General features: G+C 43.2%; 1 protein-coding gene across 7 annotated transcripts in view; it reads left to right on the top strand.

The window, feature by feature from the left end:
* LOC138740925 (uncharacterized) overlaps positions 1 to 20285 on the top strand; it is a 290457-nt gene that overhangs the window by 119323 nt on the left and 150849 nt on the right. For all 7 annotated transcript variants that reach the window (XM_069894271.1, XM_069894280.1, XM_069894261.1 and 4 more), the window contains 4 exons: positions 7387 to 7468; positions 11567 to 11779; positions 15482 to 15694; positions 19406 to 19618. In XM_069894271.1, coding sequence (XP_069750372.1) covers positions 7387 to 7468; positions 11567 to 11779; positions 15482 to 15694; positions 19406 to 19618 — 721 coding nt within the window. The remainder of the gene's footprint in view (positions 1 to 7386; positions 7469 to 11566; positions 11780 to 15481; positions 15695 to 19405; positions 19619 to 20285) is intronic.

Below are 20285 nucleotides of genomic sequence, written 5' to 3' on the forward strand. Positions count from 1 at the left end.
GTTCATCAGGTTTGACTTGCTGAATTTCTGCAGCATGGTGTTTTTATTTCAGTCATAGTGTCTACACACTTTGGTGTTTACTCTGCGGATAACCTAACCCATAGGACTGTTGATTTGCAAACCAAAGTCCTTGTGCTTAACCTGAAGGGTTCCTAGCTAATGTAATGTTAATCATTGAGAATTATTTTTTAATTTCAAGATACAGCATAGTAACAGGCCCTTCTGGCCAATGAGCCAACACCACCCAATTACACCCATGGAACCATTTAACCTATAACACTCTACATTTGGAAGAAACCCACGCTGTAGCGGGAAGAACGGACAAACTCCTTACAGACACCATCAACTTTGAACTCGAGCCACTGGCACTAAAACACATGTTCAGCTAACAACTACACGAACTATGCTGACCCATCGTTATGAAAATGTGGCAAGCATTCCATTTAGATACCCTGACATTTAGCTCTCACGTTGTCAAAAAGTGCAACGACTCTGACCATAAGATGCTCCTCAAATTACAAGGTGAGGATATTTCTGTACCTCGACTTTCTACCTCAGAGAAAATCATGTAATCTCATCCAAGTAGTAATTTACTGATACAGATAGTCCCCGATTTATGATGGCTTGATTTTTTGAAGTTATGATGGTCCAAACCCGTACTTTCGATTTCGAGTTCTGATGCGTCCCCGTGCTTGTGATATGCGATACGCTACTCCTGCGCGATTCTGGGCGACAGCAACATCACGCGAGATCAGCGTATGGAGCACTCTCTCGCAATGCTGACTCAACCACACTCGCAGTCGCTGCATTCAATACACAAATGTTGTTTTCAACATTTAATTATGAAAAAAATGGTAAGTGCAGTACTTTACAAGTTACGATTTTTTACTTAGAATGGGGAGTTCTGCAACAGGATCCCATCGTAAATCGGGGACGACTGATATCTGGTACCTAATATCACAGTATTTAATTTATAATAACACTTGTTAGAACTCACCACCAGCATAAAACATTATAAATTTACAGGTGAGGCCCAGTTACACATTAGTTGTGCCAGAACAAATCCTGGCAGCATCCTGTATTATATATTTTTCTTGCCAGGAACAAATTTGACCAGCATAAATGTGTCAGACTCCACAAAATTCTGCTGAAGTTCATCAGCAGAGCCTTGCTTCATTCAACAATATTGTAATTTGGAGAAAGGGGAAAGATGAGTTTTTGATTGGAGTTGGACTATTTGTCCAGTCAGCATCCATAAAATTGGCTCGGACAGTGCCTGGGCATTGCCATTCCATATGGTCCCAAATTCGTCCGGGGGCCGGAGACCGTGCAGGGACTATTGTCGGTTGAACGACGCAACCACCCCCAACAGGTACCTGGTGCTCCACATACAGGATTTTTCTCCCAACCTCCACGGCGCACGGGTCTTCTCCAAAGTGGACCTCATGTGGGTATATCATCAGATCCCGGTGCATCCAGACGACGTGGGTGAGATGGCCATTATCACCCCTTTTGGCCTCTTCGAGTTCTTGCGTATGCCCTTCGGTCTAAAGAACGTGGCCCAAACATTTCTGCACCTCAGAGATGCGGTTGGAAAAGACCTGGACTTTGTGTTCTTTTACCTGGACGATATTCTCATTGCCAGTCGCAACCGCGATGAACACAAAGCCCATTTCTGCACACTCTTTGCCCGGCTGGCAGACTTCTGCCTCATGGTCAATGTGGCCAAATGCCAGTTCAGCAAGGAGTCCCTCCAGTTCCTGGAGCACACCATTTCAGTGGCTGGGGCCACGCCGGCGCCGGTAAAGGTAGTGGCTGTTCGATGATTCCCCTAACCCTCCAGCCTGAAAGGCCTCCAAGAGTTCGTGGGGATAATGAACTTTTATTGTTCGTGTTCATGGCCACCAAAGAAAAGACTTTATTGTGGACAGAGGAGGCAGACAGGGCTTTCATCGCGACAAAGGAGGCTCTAGCTAGCGCCACACTGCTGGTGCACCCACGGCCGGAGGTGCACTCAGCGCTCTCCGTGGACGCCTCAGCTGCAGTGAGGTTGGGGTGTGGGTGGTTCTGGAACAGTAGCTTGATGTACAATGGCGCCTGCCGGAGATCAAATACAGTGCCTTCGACCGGGTGCTTCTGGCACTGTATTTGGCCATTCACCATTTCTGCTACTTCCTCAAGGGCAGGCCATTCACATCCTTCACGGATCACAAGCCCCTTATTCAAGCACTGGCAATGGCCAAGGATCTGTGGTGCACCAGACAGCAGCGCCACCTCTCGTAAATGTTTGAGTTCACGATCAACATCCAACACAGGACTGGCAAGGACAATGTCGTGGCAGATGCACTCTCCCATCCAGCAATCAACACTCTCGCGCCCGGCTTGGATTACGAACAACTAACTCAGGCACAGAGGAACAATGTGGAGACGCAAACCTTGCAGGCCACCATCTCGGACCTCAAACTCAATGATGTCTAGGTGCCCAGCAGCCGGACACATTACTCTGTGATGTCTCAACAGTTACACCATGCTGGAGGGTGAAGGTCTTCAGTCTAATCCACGTTATAAAACTCTGCTGTAAACCCATCCTCTTTAGGTGATATACCAATCGGCATGGATTGTAATGCCTCTTTAAGTTCAAAATCTGTAAATGAAGCATCTAACAATTTTATATCATTCTTCTCCAGTAAAGGTAAATTCAACTTAGACAAAAATGTATCAATCTGTTCAGTATCTACATTGCCTTCAGATGCATACAAATCCCGATTTTAAAAAGCACAAAATTCCTCATTAATCTCCTGTGGCTTATATTTTTTTTCTTTGGCTTGGCTTCACGTCGAAGATTTATGGAGGGGTAAATGTCCAAGTCAGCTGCAGGCTCGTTTGTGGCTGACAAGTCCGATGTGGGACAGGCAGACACGGTTGCAGCGGTTGCAGGGGAAAATTGGTTGGTTGGGGTTGGGTGTTAAGTTTTTCCTCCTTTGTCTTTTGTCAGTGAGGTGGGCTCTGCGGTCTTCTTCAAAGGAGGTTGCTGAGGCGCCAAGATGCACGGTTTGAGGCGATATCAGCCCACTAGTAGTGGTCAATGTGGCAGGCACCAAGAGATTTATTTAGGCAGTCCTTGTACCTCTTCTTTGGTGCACCTCTGTCATGGTGACCAGTGGAGAGCTTGCCATATAACACGATCTTTGGAAGGCGATGTCCCTCCATTCTGGAGACGTGACCTACCCAGCACAGTTGGATCTTCAACAGCGTGGATTCGATGCTGTCGGCCTCTGCCATCTCGAGTAGTTCGATGTTGGAGATGAAGTCGCTCTAATGAATGTTGAGGATGGAGAGGAGACAACGCTGGTGGATGTGTTCTAGGAGCCGTAGGTGATGCCAGAAGAGGACCCATGATTCGGAGCAAACAGGAGTGTGGGTATGACAACGGCTCTGTAGACGCTAATCTTTGTGAGGTTTTTCAGTTGGTTGTTTTTCCAGACTCTTTTGTGTCGTCTTCCAAAGGTGGTATTTGCCTTGGCGAGTCTGTTGTCTATCTCATTGTCGATCCTTGCATCCGATGAAATGGTGCAGCCGAGATAGGTAATCTGGTTGACCGTCTTGAGTTTTGTGTGCCCGATGGAGATGTGGGGGGGCTGATGGAGGACCTCAGTTTTCTTCAGGCTGACTTGCAGGCCAAACATTTTGGCAGTTTCCGCAAAACAGGACGTCAAGCGCTGAAGAGCTGGCTCTGAATGGGCAACTAAAGCGGCATCGTCTGCAAAGAGTGGTTCACGGACAATTTGCTCTTGTGTCTTGGTGTGAGCTTGCAGGTGCCTCAGATTGAAGAGACTGCCATCCGTGCAGTACCAGATGTAAACAGCGTCTTCATTGTTGAGGTCTTTCATGGCTTGGTTTAGCATCATGCTGAAGAAGATTGAAAAGAGGGTTGGCGCGAGAACGCAGCCTTGCTTCACGCCATTGTTAATGGAGAAGGGTTCAGACAGAGAGCTCATTGCTGTATCATATTGCATTAATTGTTCTGGAAGCTTGTTCAGTCTTCAACTGCCATGCCAATACTCTATGTGCCCTTACCCCTAATTCATAATAACGCTGTTTTGATCTCAAAAGCAATCTCTCATAATTGTAAGTTTGCTTCCTATTATAGTGAAGCTTCAGATTAGATAACTGTACCTTATTATCTTCCGTTGCATTTTCCTGAAACTTTTTCTCCAAATCTGCAATTTCTTTCTCTAACTCCATGTATTGCTTCTTCACTTTAGCTGTATAACTAATAATTTGACCTCGCAAATATGCTTTCAAAGCATCCCACAACATAAATTTGTCTCCAAGAAAAATTTAATCTGATTTCTCAAAAACACAACAAATTCAGGTCTTCTAAGCAACATCTCAGTAAACCTCAAACAATAGGTTGTTTCCACCTTCTTCACAATCTCACTAGAAATTAACAGCAAAGAATGATCTGACAAAATTCTACTCTTATATTCTGCATAGTCAACCCTACCCTGTAAATGAGCTGAAAACAAAAAAAGATCTATTCTAGAAAATGACTCATGACGAGCAGAATAAAATGAATAATCCTTCTCAGTCGGCTGAATTCGTCACCATATTTCAACTAAATTCAACTCTTCCATCAATTCTATCACCCTTTTGGCCATCTTAGTTTTCTTAACAATTTTTGGAGATTTATCCAGCAATGGATCCAAACAACAATTAAAATCCCCTCCTACCAATATATTCTCGTTTGATTGATTCAAATTTAAAAAAGCATCAGTAACAAATTGTCCATTATCTTCATTCGGTGTATATAAATTCAATGAAGTCCAGGCTTCTGAAAACAACTTACGATTCACTTTCAAAATTCTTCCAGCATTCTCAAAAAAAGATTCTAAAATAAATGATTTTATGTACCAAAATCGCCTCTCCCCTAACTTTAGAATTAAAAGAAGATGCCAAAACATGTCCAACCCAGTCCCGCTGTTCCTTTTCTGTCAAATGTATTTTTTGCAGAAAATCTTCATCTTCTTGATGTAATCCAAGACGTGTTTCCTCTTTATCGGATGATTCATCCCTTTAATATTAAATGTCGCAAAATTCAAATTATTAATTTTATCTTAACCAATAACTCCCAACACAACCAACCCACAGTCAAACAAACACCAAAGAGAAGAAAAAAAACCCATTTCCCTCTCTGAACACAAATAAAGAAACCCCCCCCCCCAAACCCCTTTGAAAGAAAAAAAAGCACCACCAAAGTGGTACTCACTCTAAACCACAAGTGGGTTATGACTTCAGAAGATGCAGTGCCATCCACCCCCGGCTGATAGTTGTATATCTCAAAACACCACCTAAATAGCAATCTACTACATCCACAACTCCAACAGATTGGTCCTGAAGACCAGTTGCCACGACAGATAATCCTTTTCTCCCATCTGGGTCGAATGTTCCTCTTCAGAATTCTTCTTGCTGTTCCCATTCCCATTCCGCTTCGAAAAACCCTGCAATTTCAGTTGTTTCTGCAACTCCGAACTATGTGAATTATTCGGCAAAGAATTGCAAAAGATAAAGCTTCAATTTCATCATCAAAAAACTTAGCCTGAAAGTCTCCCTAGAACACCTTCAATATGACAAGGTATCTCAAAGTAAACGGGTAACCCTTCTTCCATAACACAGCCTTAGCTGGATTAAACTCCTTCTGACGTTGTGTCACATTTTGACTTAAATCTGCATGAAAAAACCCCTATGACCTTGAATCATCATAGGACCCTGATTCTGCCGAGTTTCCTGGACCCAATCGCAAAATTAACTCACGATCTTGATATTTTAAACAGCAAATAAGAACTGCCCATGGAGGCTGATCAGGAGAAGGTTTTCTTCGTATTTCCCTATGTGCTCTGTCCAGTTCCAGTCCTTCTGGGAAAGCATCCTTTCCCAACACCTCTGGAATCCATTTCTGAAAAACTTCACTGGATCTGTTCCTTCAAAATCTTTTGGCAAACCTACTATTTTAACATTATTACGTCTACTTTGATTTTACAACGAATCATTCTTCTGCAAAAGTTCACGCTTCTGAACATTCCAATATGTAAGACAATGTTCCAGATAATCTATTCGTTCAGTATACCGATACACAGTATCTGTACAGTCACAAAATGCTTGCTTAATAAATTTCAATTCACCCCGGACCACATCTACTGCTCTTAAACATTTAACCACACCCTGCTTAATTGATGCTACTTCTCCTCTCAATTCAGTAAATTGAAGCTTACTTTATCGGAAACTTTGGGTAACTTGAACAGCCATATTATCCATCCACTGCATAAACTCTTCAGAAACAGACAAAGTGGTTTCTTCCTCCACTTGTACTGTTTTAGAAGTCTGAAAGGTGGGAGATTTAGTTCTAGAAGCTTTTTTAAGTTTTCGAGGCCTACCTTGAAGTTTAGCTGCTTTCAATATTACTTCTGCATCTTCTTCAGGTTGTTCCATTAACTCCTCTTCTTCCTTTTCTTCTGATTCCAAAGTGAGCGCTGCTGCCCGGGCCTCCTGACTCTGTGTCAGCATTCCCTCCCACATAGGCCCGACGTGTTCTGCCGTCAGGAGAGAGTCACCCCGATCGTCAGGGCCCGGTCGGAAGTCGCGCATGCCCAGTGTAGCGAGGGCTCCATAGCGAAGGCCTGACATCTCAGTGGTCAGGCTCGGCACGTCGGCAGCTGGTCCGACATGCGCGCGAACGCGATTGGGAGTAGGGCCCTCAGTTCCACAAGGTCCCACATCCCTGGGAGCGTGATCCATGACTCCTCCAGCAGAACCAGTATCGGCGCCATCTCGTGTCGAAGGCACTGGTGTTTCTAATACCTTAGCCTGAGTTGTCCTTTGAGACTTTGGCTGCTCCAAAATCGATCTCTGGATCTTTTAACGAGGTTGGCTTCAATTCTTCTGCACTTTCTGCTCTTTTAAACTGTGCTGTTTTTTTGAAGTTTAAGCTTTACTACCCTTCATTGTGGCTTTCAGAATTCCTTAAAATCTTGACAGAAATACTTTTAAAATACAAATAGTTTTTAAAATTCAGGTATTAATTATTCAGCTGGGGAGAGGTGGAATCCGACGTCTACTCCCTATGCCATCTTGCCACACCCCCCAGATTTGGCACTTTATATTATGATGTGCCTTGTGCCAATGAACAATAATGAGGAAACACATTGAGAATTTTATTGAGCTCTGTAACTGCAAAACAATTTCAATATTTTAGTGGATTTGAGTGGATGTAATGAGAGTAATGTGTTTGTTTTGCATGTGAGTGACTCTACCATGTTTCAAACTGAGGTCTGGCAGAGTTTTACATTGGGTGACCCATCAATGTAATTGATGTTAATCTTTCTGCAGGACAAAAAGAGAGACACATCTAGTTTCCTCTCATTAATCAGAGGTACTCGGTCAGCGTTGGTTCAGCCCCTGTCAGAGCAAGGTAAGGATTAAGTCATTAAACAAAGGAAGAAATAAACCTTAAAACTAATGTTTTTTGGATGTATGCCAAATTTCAGGAATTGTGAATGATTACGCTTGTCATGATGGGATGATTTTCTAAGGCTTCAAAATTTGAAATTGGATAATATTTGAGCTGCAGATGAGCTGTGGCAGGGTTGGAGTGGAGTGTAAAAATAATGGTGCAAAAGGGGTTCTTAACAATGGCCAGTCCATTCATTTAGAGAAAGTCTGGGGTGAAGAGGAGTGATTGTCAGGTAAAAAGTGGGTATTACTGGTGTACAAATTGACATTGTCATTTCATATGGGGCTGCTGTTTCCAAAGTGGCAGCTGTATGAGAATTAGGTGGGAGATGAGACTGGATCCTCAGACGTAACAGTGCAAATGCTGATGACACTCTGGCTATGAATGGTTAGATCAGGGTTAAAGTTTGTAACTGTAGTTCCATGCATCCAACAAACAGGGAATGGGTGTTGGATAAGGGAAGTGAGACTATTGTAGACTGCAGACAATTTGAGAAGGAGGGAGAGATTATTCTGCTGCAATCAAATCAAATGACCGCAGTGATGTGAGCTGTATCAATAGTGTGGCACAGAGAGGAATCTAATTTAAGGGATCGTAAGGAGCGTTGAGTAAACAGGACACAGATTTAGGAAGCTGTAATTCCTTCCTGGGCATTAGCAAGGAGAGAGCAGTTAGAGATGGTGTCTTCTTTCTTTGGCTTGGCTTCGCGGACGAAGATTTATGGAGGGGGTAAAAGTCCACGTCAGCTGCAGGCTCGATTGTGGTTGACAAGTCCGATGCGGGACAGGCAGACACGGTTGCAGTGGTTGCAGGGGAAAATTGGTGGGTTGGAGTTGGGTGTTGGGTTTTTCCTCCTTTGTCTTTTGTCAGTGAGGTGGTCTCTGCGGTCTTCTTCAAAGGAGGTTGCTGCCCGCCGAACCGTGAGGCGCCAAGATGCACGGTTTGAGGCGATATCAGCCCACTGGCGGTGGTCAATGTGGCAGGCACCAAGAGATTTCTTTAGGCAGTCCTTGTACCTCTTCTTTGGTGCACCTCTGTCACGGCGGCCAGTGGAGAGCTCGCCATATAACACGATCTTGGGAAGGCGATGGTCCTCCATTCTGCAGACGTGACCCACTCAGCGCAGCTGGTTCTTCAGCAGCGTGGACTCGATGCTGTCGGCCTCTGCCATCTCGAGTATTTCGATGTTAGGGATGAAGTCGCTCCAATGAATTTTGAGGATGGAGCGGAGACAACGCTGGTGGAAGCGTTCTAGGTTAGAGATGGTGTAGTCTGTAATGAAACAGGCTTTTTGCAGGGGAGATGAGAAAATAGTTTGTTTTAATAAAAAGGCACAATGTCTGAGGAAGAAGAGCTATTAACGTCAGTCAATGTGAGAGCAAAAAAGACCATATGATATGAGTGGAATATGTCATACGGCCCATCGAGTCTGCCCCACCATTCCATCATGTCGATTTGCTATCCTTTTCAACCCCATTCAAAGGGGATTGCTTACTCAGTGAAAAAGATCCAGATGTGGGAGGTGTGACATTGACAAAATTGGTGAAGAGAGTGGGGCAACTGGAGAAATATTGAAGATGAGGCTGGTGATGAGAATTCCTAACTAGGTTGGTGCAGGAAGGGAAGCAGTAGGAAAACGTATCTAGATGGTCTTAATTTTAGTGACACAGATGTTCACAAACTGATTTTACAGTTGAGGTTTAAGAACAATTGGGAGGGGTTTGGAAGATGATTTTCAGAGGGTTTCGAGGTTATTTTTATACTTCAATATAAAACTAGAGTGATGTCCATTTGAAGTTGCAGGGAGTAGTCAAGTACTGTAATTCTTAGGATCTTTCGGCCCTTAATGTGCCAACACGTATATCCCTAATAAAAAATACTAAACCCTCCCGTTTCTCACAATCCATGTGTCTGACGAGACTTTTAAATACCATTAATGTTTTAGCCTCCACTACCAACACTGGAAGGCATTCCAGGCACCACAACTCTCTGTGTGACAATTAAAACATTGCTCCTGATGTCTCCCCTAAACTTCCCTTTCTTAACTTTATTCATATGTTGTCTGGTGTTTGCTACTCCTGTCCTGGGAAGCAGGCGCTGGCCAACCACCATATCTATGCCTCTCATAATTTTGTAGACCTCTATTAAGTCTCCTCTCGTCCTTCTATGCTCCAAAGAGAAAAGTCCCAGCTCTGGTAACCTTGCCTCATCAGTGTTCCAATTCATGTTACCTCCTTGCAAATCTCCTCTGTACCCTCTCCATAGCTTCCACATCCTTCCTATAAAGAGGTGAACGGAACTGCACACAATACTCTATCGTCTTAGCAGAGATTTGTAGAGTTGCAACATGACCTCTCTACTCCTGAACTCAATCCCCCTATTAATGAAGCCCAGCATCCCAGAAGCCTTTTTAACTATCCTATCAACTTGTGTGGTGACCTTGATGACTGTATGGATTTGACCGCAATTACCTCTGTTCATCTACACTCTTATGTATCACCTCACACTTATCCGGATTGAACTCCATCTGCCACTTTTCCACCCATCTCTGCATCCTGTCTATATCCTCTTGTAGCCTTGGACAACCTTCTGCTTCATCCACAAATCCTCCAACCTTTGTGTCATCCGCAAACGTACTGACCCATCCACTCGTCTCGCCTCTTCATCCAGGTTGTTTATAAAAATGACAAAGAAAAGGGATTCTAGAACAGGGCAGCGGTAGCTACAAGAAATGAGACTCACAACCACCACAATGGGGGTTTCAATGACCGTTTTATTCAAACCTTTAAGGGCAGTGTGAGCTCCACGCCTGCGCGGGCGGTGATGTCATCACGCTTGCCCGGGGTGCTCAATCCATTCAAACCATGTGGAAAGGAGGTCTCCGACGCTGCCATCTTCTCGCAGCTGACCCGCCGGTGCAGTGGTACGAGCGGGGCCAGTTCGCCATGAGCATGTGCACAACCCCCCCCAGAACTGGCTTACGCGTCTTGCCCCTTGGACAGCTGGCCTCGGCTTTTAGGTTAGGCCATCTGTACCGGCTGACTGTGGTCCAGGTGCGCCGCCTTGAGGCAGTTGATCGTGAACAGTACTCTTTTCCTCTCAACATCCAAAGTGAAAGTCTTGCCTGATGGCTGCAGGACTCTGTAGGGGCCTTAATAAGGGTGCTGCAGGGGCGCGGTGTGCGAATCGCGCCGGATGAAAACATATTCGGCTGAGTCCAGTTCTTTGGGCAAATGAGATGGTCGGCTGCCGTGGTGGGACGGAGGTGGAGGGGGCTAGCGAGGCGAGCTTGCTCCGTAGGTCTGCTGATAAAGTCAGGCTGAGCCTATGTCTAGGCTGTAAAACTCTGTGGGTCACGACAATGGCGCACTGTAAACCAACTCAGCAAATGATACTTGAAGGTCCTCTTTCGGGGCCCTTCTGATGCTGAGCAGAATCCATAGCAACTCGTCCGTCCAACCAACCAGGGCTAGTGAGGCAAGCCATGACAGCCGACTTAGGTGTCAGTGCAAGCGCTGCACTAAGCCGTTGACTTGGGGGTGATATGCGGTGGTGTGGTGGAGCTTGACACCCAAGAGGGTTGCCAAGAGTGCCCAGAGGGCAAACGTGAATTGGGCACCTCACTCATTTGTCACGTGTGACGCTGAGACCCCGAACCTGGCGATCTAGTGAGCGAGTAGGTTCCTGGCACAGGTCTCAGCGGAAGTGTCTTTCAGCCTATTGGCTTCCGGACAACTTGTCGCGCAGCCGACCACGGTCGACAAGTAGCAGGCATACCTGGACACCACCAGGGGGCCCACGATGTCTACATTTATGTGTTGGAATCTCTTGGCTGCAGAGTCGACTGTTGCACCGGTACTGAAGACAATATTCTCAGGGTGGTCTACCCATTTTTTTATTGAGCTGTTGAATACAATCTTCGGAGTAATTAAAATTTTATATATATTTCTTTTTTTTTTACAAAACCTGTTTTCTACATCAAGGACGAATTTCCGTGCTTATGTACATTGCACAAAGTGTAAGACCATTAACTCATTATCATTACTCTGCCTCCAGATCAGGCGATTGTGACTTCTTCAGGAAAATCTGCCCTCTGTAACTTCACTCCGTGTATGGACAATTGTGAAGTTCTGAAATATAAAGGAACATGTGAAAGTACCACCAGAACTGTCGAAACCGCAACGACTGCATCAATAATTACAGTATCTCCAGCACCAACAGCATCTTCAATCTGTACCTGTGAAAATGACGGACAAAAAATGCCAGCAGGTAAGTGGATCAGTTACCTTGGTGGAGTTTTATGATCCACTGAAAACAGATCGACAGCAATATCTGCTGCCAACCAGAGTTGAATCTCCAAATGATTTAGGTTGTCAAGATGATCCCCAGTTCATGATTTCAGCAGTATGTCCACACAGTGGAAATGCAGTTCTGTGTAGATTCAGGCTGAGAAAGTTAATTTACTAGAAATTAAACATTGCATAATTTCAAGTGAAGGCTTTTCATTGAAACTGATAAACATCTGGACTCGTGATTTATACGGCCCTCAACCGAAACATCGTCATTTAAAATTCTGCACACCCAATAAGTCAAGGAACATAGCTCTAATCATTGCAAGTTGTTGGTGCAAAATGATTGGCCCCTGCCTCTCTCTTAGAAATCTTGTTGAGCTTCCATCTCCATGATTCATAGTGTGACCCTAGTCAAGCCATTCCAGGAGACTCTCTCATCGCCTGCGTATTATCATTCCTTGCATAGAATAATGATTGTGAAATTGTCACATATCCTCCACTCCAAACACTGCAACAAATCTCTTCTCTATCTCTTCTGAACTCCTGTGATGTCAGTGCTTCGAGTTGACAGTGATGGTCTCACAGACTGGTTGACCAAGTCCTGCCTGTCCACGTTATTTAATTGAGAGCAGCTCAGTCAGCAGGAACTATTTTGGCCAAAGAGTCTCTTGTTTATTTTCAACTCTGTTTTGAATTTCCTCAGAGAATGATCTGCAGTTGTTTATTGGAAGGATGTCAAATGACAATTGAATTTGTAGCTTCTGTTTTTTCTTCACATTTCCCACAAATACCTAACATAGACCAGCCATTCATCCCAATATTTGTGCATATATATGTAAAATTACGCCACAACAATCTAATTTTCTCTCACCTAGATACCTCAACATATTTTTACTCCATCCATATGGCCATCATGGATGATTGTCACCATTCAAGGAAACCCCCTCACCGTGAGTGGCAAATCTTTCCAGGACTCCACAAATATTGGTGTCAAAAAACATATCTCGTTCATCTCCTCTGAACATTCCTCCACTCAGCAGAAACAGCTGTCCTTTTGTAACTGGTTTTAGTATTGTCACACCAGGTAGCAAAATGCTGAATGATTAAAATAGAAACATAGAAATAGGTGTAGGAGTAGGCCATTTGGCCCTTCAAGCCTACACCGCCATTCATTCTGATCATGGCTGATCAGTAACCGGTTCCTGCTTTCTCCACAAACACCCTAATGTCCTCGGTGGCAAGGGCCAAATCTAACCTACACTTAAATATTGACAGGGAACTGGCGTCAACTACTTCCTGTGACAAAGAATTCCACACATTTACCTCTCTCTGAGAGAAGAAAATTTTCCTCATCTCAGTCCTAAAAAACAACCCCCTTATGGCCGCAGTTGTTTACGAGATATATCTGTTTTGTTCTGGTTTTTCCCCAGCATTTGAAACAACTTTCCTGCGTCTAATCTGTCAAAACACTTGAGAATTTTATGTTTATTTAAGATCCACCCCTCAATCTTCTAAATTCCAGCGAATACAAGCCTACTCTATCCAACCTATGTTCTTAGGCGAGTCCCTCCATCCCCAGTATCTGCCTAGTGAACCTTCTCTGCAACCACACAAAGGCAAGGATATCCTTCCTCAGATAAGATGACCAAAACTGCAAGCAGTACTCCAGGTGTGGTCTCACCAAGACCCTGTACAGCTGCAGCAGGATCTCCCTATTCCTGGACTCAAATCCTCTTGCTATGGAAGCCAACATACCATTCGTCCTCCTCACTGCCTCCTGCACCTGCACGCCCACTTTCACCGAGTGATGCACAGCAACACCCAAGTCTCGCTGTATCTCCCATTTTCCGAAACAGATACCATTTAAATAATCATCCTTTTTCCTGTTCTTACCTCCAAAGTGGATAACTTTGCATTTATCCACATTATACTGCATCTGCCACGTCCTGGACCACTCGCCTAACTTGTCCAAATCACCCTGCTCTCTGCTAGCATCCTCCACACAGTTAACCCTGCCACCCAACTTTGTATCGTATGCAAATTGCGAGATACGGCTATCTATTCCAACATCTAAGTTGTTGATATGTATCGTAAACAACTGCGGCTCCTGCACTGAGCACTGCGGTACCCCACTAGTTACTGGCTGCCATTCTGAAAACATCCCATTTATTCCTACTCTTTGCTTCTTGTCCCTCAACCAATTCTCTATCCAGCTTAATACCATACCTCCTATAATGTGCTCTTTAAGTTTATCTGCTAGCCTTATCAAACACATTACTAAAGTCCCAATATGCCACACCCACTGGTTCTCCCCCATCCACTCTACTGGTTACATCCTCAAAAAACTCTATTAGATTCGTCAGACATGATTTCCCCTTCTCAAAACCATGCTGACTCTGTGCGATGATAACACTACTTTCCAAATATTCTGCAATTGCTTCTATAATAACCAATGTCAGGCCTACTGGTCTATAGTTTCCGATTTCTCTCTCCCTCCCTTCTTAAAGGGTAGGGTTATGTTGGCCATGCTCCAATCCTCAGGAACTAATCCAGTATCCAAAGAGGTTTGAGAAGTTATCACCAATGTATCCACTATTTCCTGGGCTACTTCCTTCAGCACTCTCGGATGCAGACTATCAGGCCCCGTGGATCTATCCGCCTTTAATCCCTGCAATTTAACTAATACAACTTCTCGACTCACAATTATTTCCTTTCGTCCCTCCGTCACAATAGATCCCAGATCCTGAATAATTTCCTGCATATTAGTTATATCTTCCTTGGTGAAGACAGATCTAAAATAGTCATTCAGTCTGCCATACCCTTGTTCCCCATCATCAACTTACCCGTTTCTGTCTGCAACAGACACACATTTGTCTTAACTAACCTCATCCTCTTAATGTATCAATAAAAGCTTTTAGAGTCATTTTTTATGTTCACTGCCAGCTTCCTCTCATAATCCCTTCAATCATTTTGTCATCCTCTAGAACTCAGAATTTCTCCCAATCATCAGGGATATTATTTTTTTTTGGCTAATTTGTCAGCTCATTCTTTGGATTTGACACTCTCTCGCATCTCCCTTGTTAGGCACGGATGCGCTATACTCCTCGATATATTCTTTGTACATCCTGGGATGTACAATTTCTGCACTTGCTCCAAGCTACCCTTAAATGATTGCCATTGCATTTCTACTGTTAGTCCTTTAAGTACCATTTGCCAATCTATTTTAGCCAATTCACATCTCATACCGTCAAAGTTACCCATCTTCAAGTTCAAAATCTTTGATTATTCATAAACTTGTGTTCCTCTGAGATTTCATTTCTCATCCTTTGACTCTCCCAAGGAAAATCCCAAAACCTGTTTTCCTTGCTTCATACGACATGTGCTCTGACCCAGGTGCATTCTATTGAAACTCCTCTCAATCCATTCCAAAGCAAGTACCCCTTTTCTGCAGTGGTAAACCAGAACTGAAGACAATATTCCAGGGGTGGTCAACCCATTTTTTATGGAGCTGCATATTAAGTCATTGCAGATGAATACAATTTTCAAAATTTTAATAGGGATGTATTCTCTAATTTATTTCTCCAAAATCCCATATTCTTCATCAATGACAAATTTCCGTGCTTATGTATATTGCACAAAGTGTAAGACCATTAACTCATTATCATTACTCTGTCTCCAGATCAGGCGATTGTGACTTCTGCAGGAAAATCTGCCCTCTGTAACTTCACTCCGTGTATGGACAATTGTGAAGTTCTGAAATATAAAGGAACATGTGAAAGTACCACCAGCACCGTCGAAACCGCAACGACTGCATCAATAATTACAGTATTTCCAGCACCAACAGCATCTTCAATCTGTACCTGTGAAAATGACGGACAAAAATTGCCAGCAGGTAAGTGGATCAGTTACCTTGGCGGAGTTTTATGATCCATTGAAAACAGATCGACAGCAATATCTGCTGCCAACCAGAGTTGAATCTCCAAATAATTTAGGTTGTCAAGATGATCCCCAGTTCATGATTTCAGCAGTACGTCCACACAGTGGAAATGCATTTCTGTGTAGATTCAGGCTGAGAAAGTTAATTTACTAGAAATTAAACATTGCATAATTTCAAGTAAAGGCTTTTCATTGAAACTGATAAACATCTGGACTCGTGATTTATACGGCCCTCAACCGAAACATCGTCATTTAACATTCTGCACACCCAATAAGTCAAGGAACATAGCTCTAATCATTGCAAGTTGTTGGTGCAAAATGATTGGCCCCTGCCTCTCTCTTAGAAATCTTGTTGAGCTTCCATCTCCATGATTCATAGTGTGACCCTAGTCAAGCCATTCCAGGAGACACTCTTATCGCCTGCGTATTATCATTCCTTGCATAGAATAATGATTGTGAAATTGTCAACTATCCTCCACTCCAAACACTGCAACAAATCTCTTCTCTATCTCTTCTGAACTCCTGTGATGTCAGTGTTTCGAGTTGACAGTAATGGTCTCACAGACAGGTTGACCAAGTCCTGCCTGTCCACGTTATTTAATTGAGAGCAGCTCAGTCAGCAGGAACTATTTTGGCCAAAGAGTCTCTTGTTTATTTTCAACTCTGTTTTGAATTTCCTCAGAGAATGATCTGCAGTTGTTTATTGGAAGGATGTCAAATGACAATTGAATTTGTAGCTTCTGTTTTTTCTTCACATTTCCCACAAATACCTAACATAGACCAGCCATTCATCCCAATATTTGTGCATATATATGTAAAATTACACCACAACAATCTAATTTTCTCTCACCAAGATACCTCAACATATTTTTGCTCCATCCATATGGCCACCATATGGCCATCATGGATGATTGTCACAATTCAAGGAAACCCCCTCACGTGAGTGGCAAATCTTTCCAGGACTCCACAAATATTGGTGTCAAAAAACATATCTCGTTCATCTCCTCTGAACATTCCTCCACTCAGCAGAAACAGATGTCCTTTTGTAACTGGTTTTAGTATTGTCACACCAGGTAGCAAAATGCTGAATGATTAAAATAGAAACATAGAAATAGGTGTAGGAGTAGGCCATTTGGCCCTTCAAGCCTACACCGCCATTCATTCTGATCACGGCTGATCAGTAACCGGTTCCTGCTTTCTCCACAAACACCCTAATCTCCTCGGTGGCAATGGCCAAATCTAACCTACACTTAAATATTGACAGGGAACTGGCGTCAACTACTTCCTGTGACAAAGAATTCCACACATTTACCTCTCTCTGAGAGAAGAAAATTTTCCTCATCTCAGTCCTAAAAAACAACCCCCTTATGGCCGCAGTTGTTTACGAGATATATCTGTCTTGTTCTGGTTTTTCCCCAGCATTTGAAACAACTTTCCTGTGTCTAATCTGTCAAAACACTTGAGAATTTTATGTTTATTTAAGATCCACCCCTCAATCTTCTAAATTCCAGCGAATACAAGCCTACTCTATCCAACCTTTGTTCTTAGGCGAGTCCCTCCATCCCCAGTATCTGCCTAGTGAACCTTCTCTGCAACCACACAAAGGCAAGGATATCCTTCCTCAGATAAGACGACCAAAACTGCAAGCAGTACTCCAGGAGTGGTCTCACCAAGACACTGTACAGCTGCAGCAGGATCTCCCTACTCCTGGACTCAAATCCGCTTGCAATGGAAGCCAACATACCATTTGTGCTCCTCACTGCCTCCTGCACCTGCATGCCCACTTTCACCGACTGATGCACAGCAACACCCAAGTCTCGCTGTATCTCCCCTTTTCCTAAACAGATACCATTTAAATAATAATCCTTTTTCCTGTTCTTAACTCAAAAGTGGATAACTTTGCACTTTTCCACATTGTACTGCATCTGCCACGTGCTGGACCACTCGCCTAACTTGTCCAAATCACCCTGCCCTCTCCTAGCATCCTACACACAGCTAACCCTGCCACCCAACTTTGTATCATCTGCAAATTGTGAGATACGGCTATCTATTCCAACATCAAAGTTGTTGATATATATCGTAAACAACTGCGGCTCCTGCACTGAGCCCTGCGGTACCCCACTAGTCACTGGCTGCCATTCTGAAAACAACCCATTTATTCCTACTCTTTGCTTCCTGTCCCTCAACCAATTCTCTATCCAGCTTAATACCATTCCTCTTATAATGTGCTCTTTAAGTTTATATGCTAGCCTTATCAAACGCATTACTAAAGTCCAAATATACCACACCCTCTGGTTCTCCCCATCTACTCTACTGTTTAAATCCTCAAAAAACTCTATTAGATTCGTCAGACATGATTTCTCCTTCACAAAACCATGCTGATTCTGTGCGATGATTACACTACTTTCCAAATATTCTGCAATTGCATCTTTAATAACCAATGTCAGGCCTACTTGTCTATAGTTTCAGATTTCTTTCTCCCTCCCTTCTTAAAGGGTGGCGTTACGTTGGCCACCCTTCAATCCTCAGGAACTCATCCAGTATCCAAAGAGGTTTGAGAAGTTATCACCAATGTATCCACTATATTCTGGGCTACCTCCTTCAGCACTCTTGGATGCAGACTATCAGGCCCCGTGGATTTATTCACGTTTAATCCCTGCAATTTAACTAATACAACTTCTCAGCTTTCAATTATTTCCTTTAGTCCCTCCGTCACAATAGATTCCAGATCCTGAATAATTTCCAGGAGATTAGTTTTGTCTTCCTTGGTGAAGACAGAACTAAAATAGTCATTCAAACAGTCTGCTATACCCTTGTTCTCCATCATCAACTTACCCGTTTCTGTCTGCCACAGACACATTTGTCTTAACTAAACTCATCCTTTTAACGTATCAATAAACGCTTTTACATTCATTTTTTATGTTCCCTTCCAGCTTCCTCTCATAATCCCTTTAATCATTTTGTCATCCTCTGTAGAACCCTGAATTTCTCCCAATCATCAGGGATATTTTTTTTTGGGCTAATTTGTCAGCTCATTCTTTGGATTTGACACTCTCGCATCTCCCTCGTTAGGCACGGATACGCTATACTCTTCGATATATTCTTTGTACAACCTGGGATGTACATTTTCTGCACTTCCTCCAAGCTATCCTTAAATGACTGTCATTGCATTTCTGCTGTTAGTCCTTTAAGTTCCATTTGCCAATCTATTTTTGCCAATTCACATCTCATACCATCAAAGTTACCCGTCTTCAAGTTCAAAACCTTTGATTATTCATAAACTTGTGTTCCTCTGTGATTTCATTTCTCATCCTTTGACTTTCCCAAGGAAAATCCCAAAACCTGTTCTCCTTGCTTCATACGACATGTGCTCTGACCCAGGTGCATTCTATTGAAACTCCTCTGGATCCATTCCAAAGCAAGTACCCCTTTTCTGCAGTGATAAACCGGTACTGAAGACAATATTCTTAGGGTGGTCAACCTATTTTTTATGGATCTGCTTGTTAACTCATTGCAGATGAATACAATATTCAAAATTTTAATAGGGATGTATTCTCATATTTTTTGTTACAAAATCCCATTTTCTACATCAAGGACGAATTTCCGTGCTTATGTACATTGCACAAAGTGTAAGACCATTAACTCATTATCATTACTCTGCCTCCAGATCAGGCGATTGTGACTTCTGCAGGAAAATCTGCCCTCTGTAACTTCACTCCGTGTATGGACAATTGTGAAGTTCTGAAATATAAAGGAACATGTGAAAGTGCCACCAGCACCGTCGAAACGACAACGACTGCATCAATAATTACAGTATCTCCAGCACCAACAGCATCTTCAATCTGTACCTGTGAAAATGACGGACAAAAAATGCCAGCAGGTAAGTGGATCAGTTACCTTTGTGGAGTTTTATGATCCATTGAAAACAGATCGACAGCAATATCTGCTGCCAACCATAGTTGAAGCTCCAAATGATTTAGGTTGTCAAGATGATCCCCATTCATGATTTCAGCAGTATGTCCACACAGTGGAAATGCATTTCTGTGTAGGTTCAGGCTGAGAGAGTTCATTTACAAGAAATTAAACATTGCATAATTTCAAGTGAAGGCTTTTCATTGAAACTGATAAACATCTGGACTCGTGATTTATACGGCCCTCAACCGAAACATCGTCATTTGACATTCTGTACACCCAATAAGTCAAGGAACATAGCTCTAATCATTGCAAGTTGTTGGTGCAAAATTATTGGCCCCTGCCTCTCTTTTAGTATTCTTGTTGAGCTTCCATCTCCATGATTTATAGTGTGACACTAGTCAATCCAATGCAGGAGACACTCTCATTCCCTTGCATAGAGTAATGATTGTGCAATTATCACTTATCCTCCACTCCAAAAACTGCAACAAATCTCTTCTCTATCTCTTCTGAACTCCTGTGATGTCAGTGCTTCGAGTTGACAGTGATGGTCTCACAGACTGGTTGAACAAGTCCTGCCTGTCCACGTTATTTAATTGAGAGCAGTTCAGTCAGCAGGAACTATTTTGGCCAAA

This window comes from Narcine bancroftii, chromosome 1 (assembly GCF_036971445.1).
Source record: "Narcine bancroftii isolate sNarBan1 chromosome 1, sNarBan1.hap1, whole genome shotgun sequence".
Taxonomy (NCBI): Eukaryota; Metazoa; Chordata; class Chondrichthyes; order Torpediniformes; family Narcinidae; genus Narcine; species Narcine bancroftii.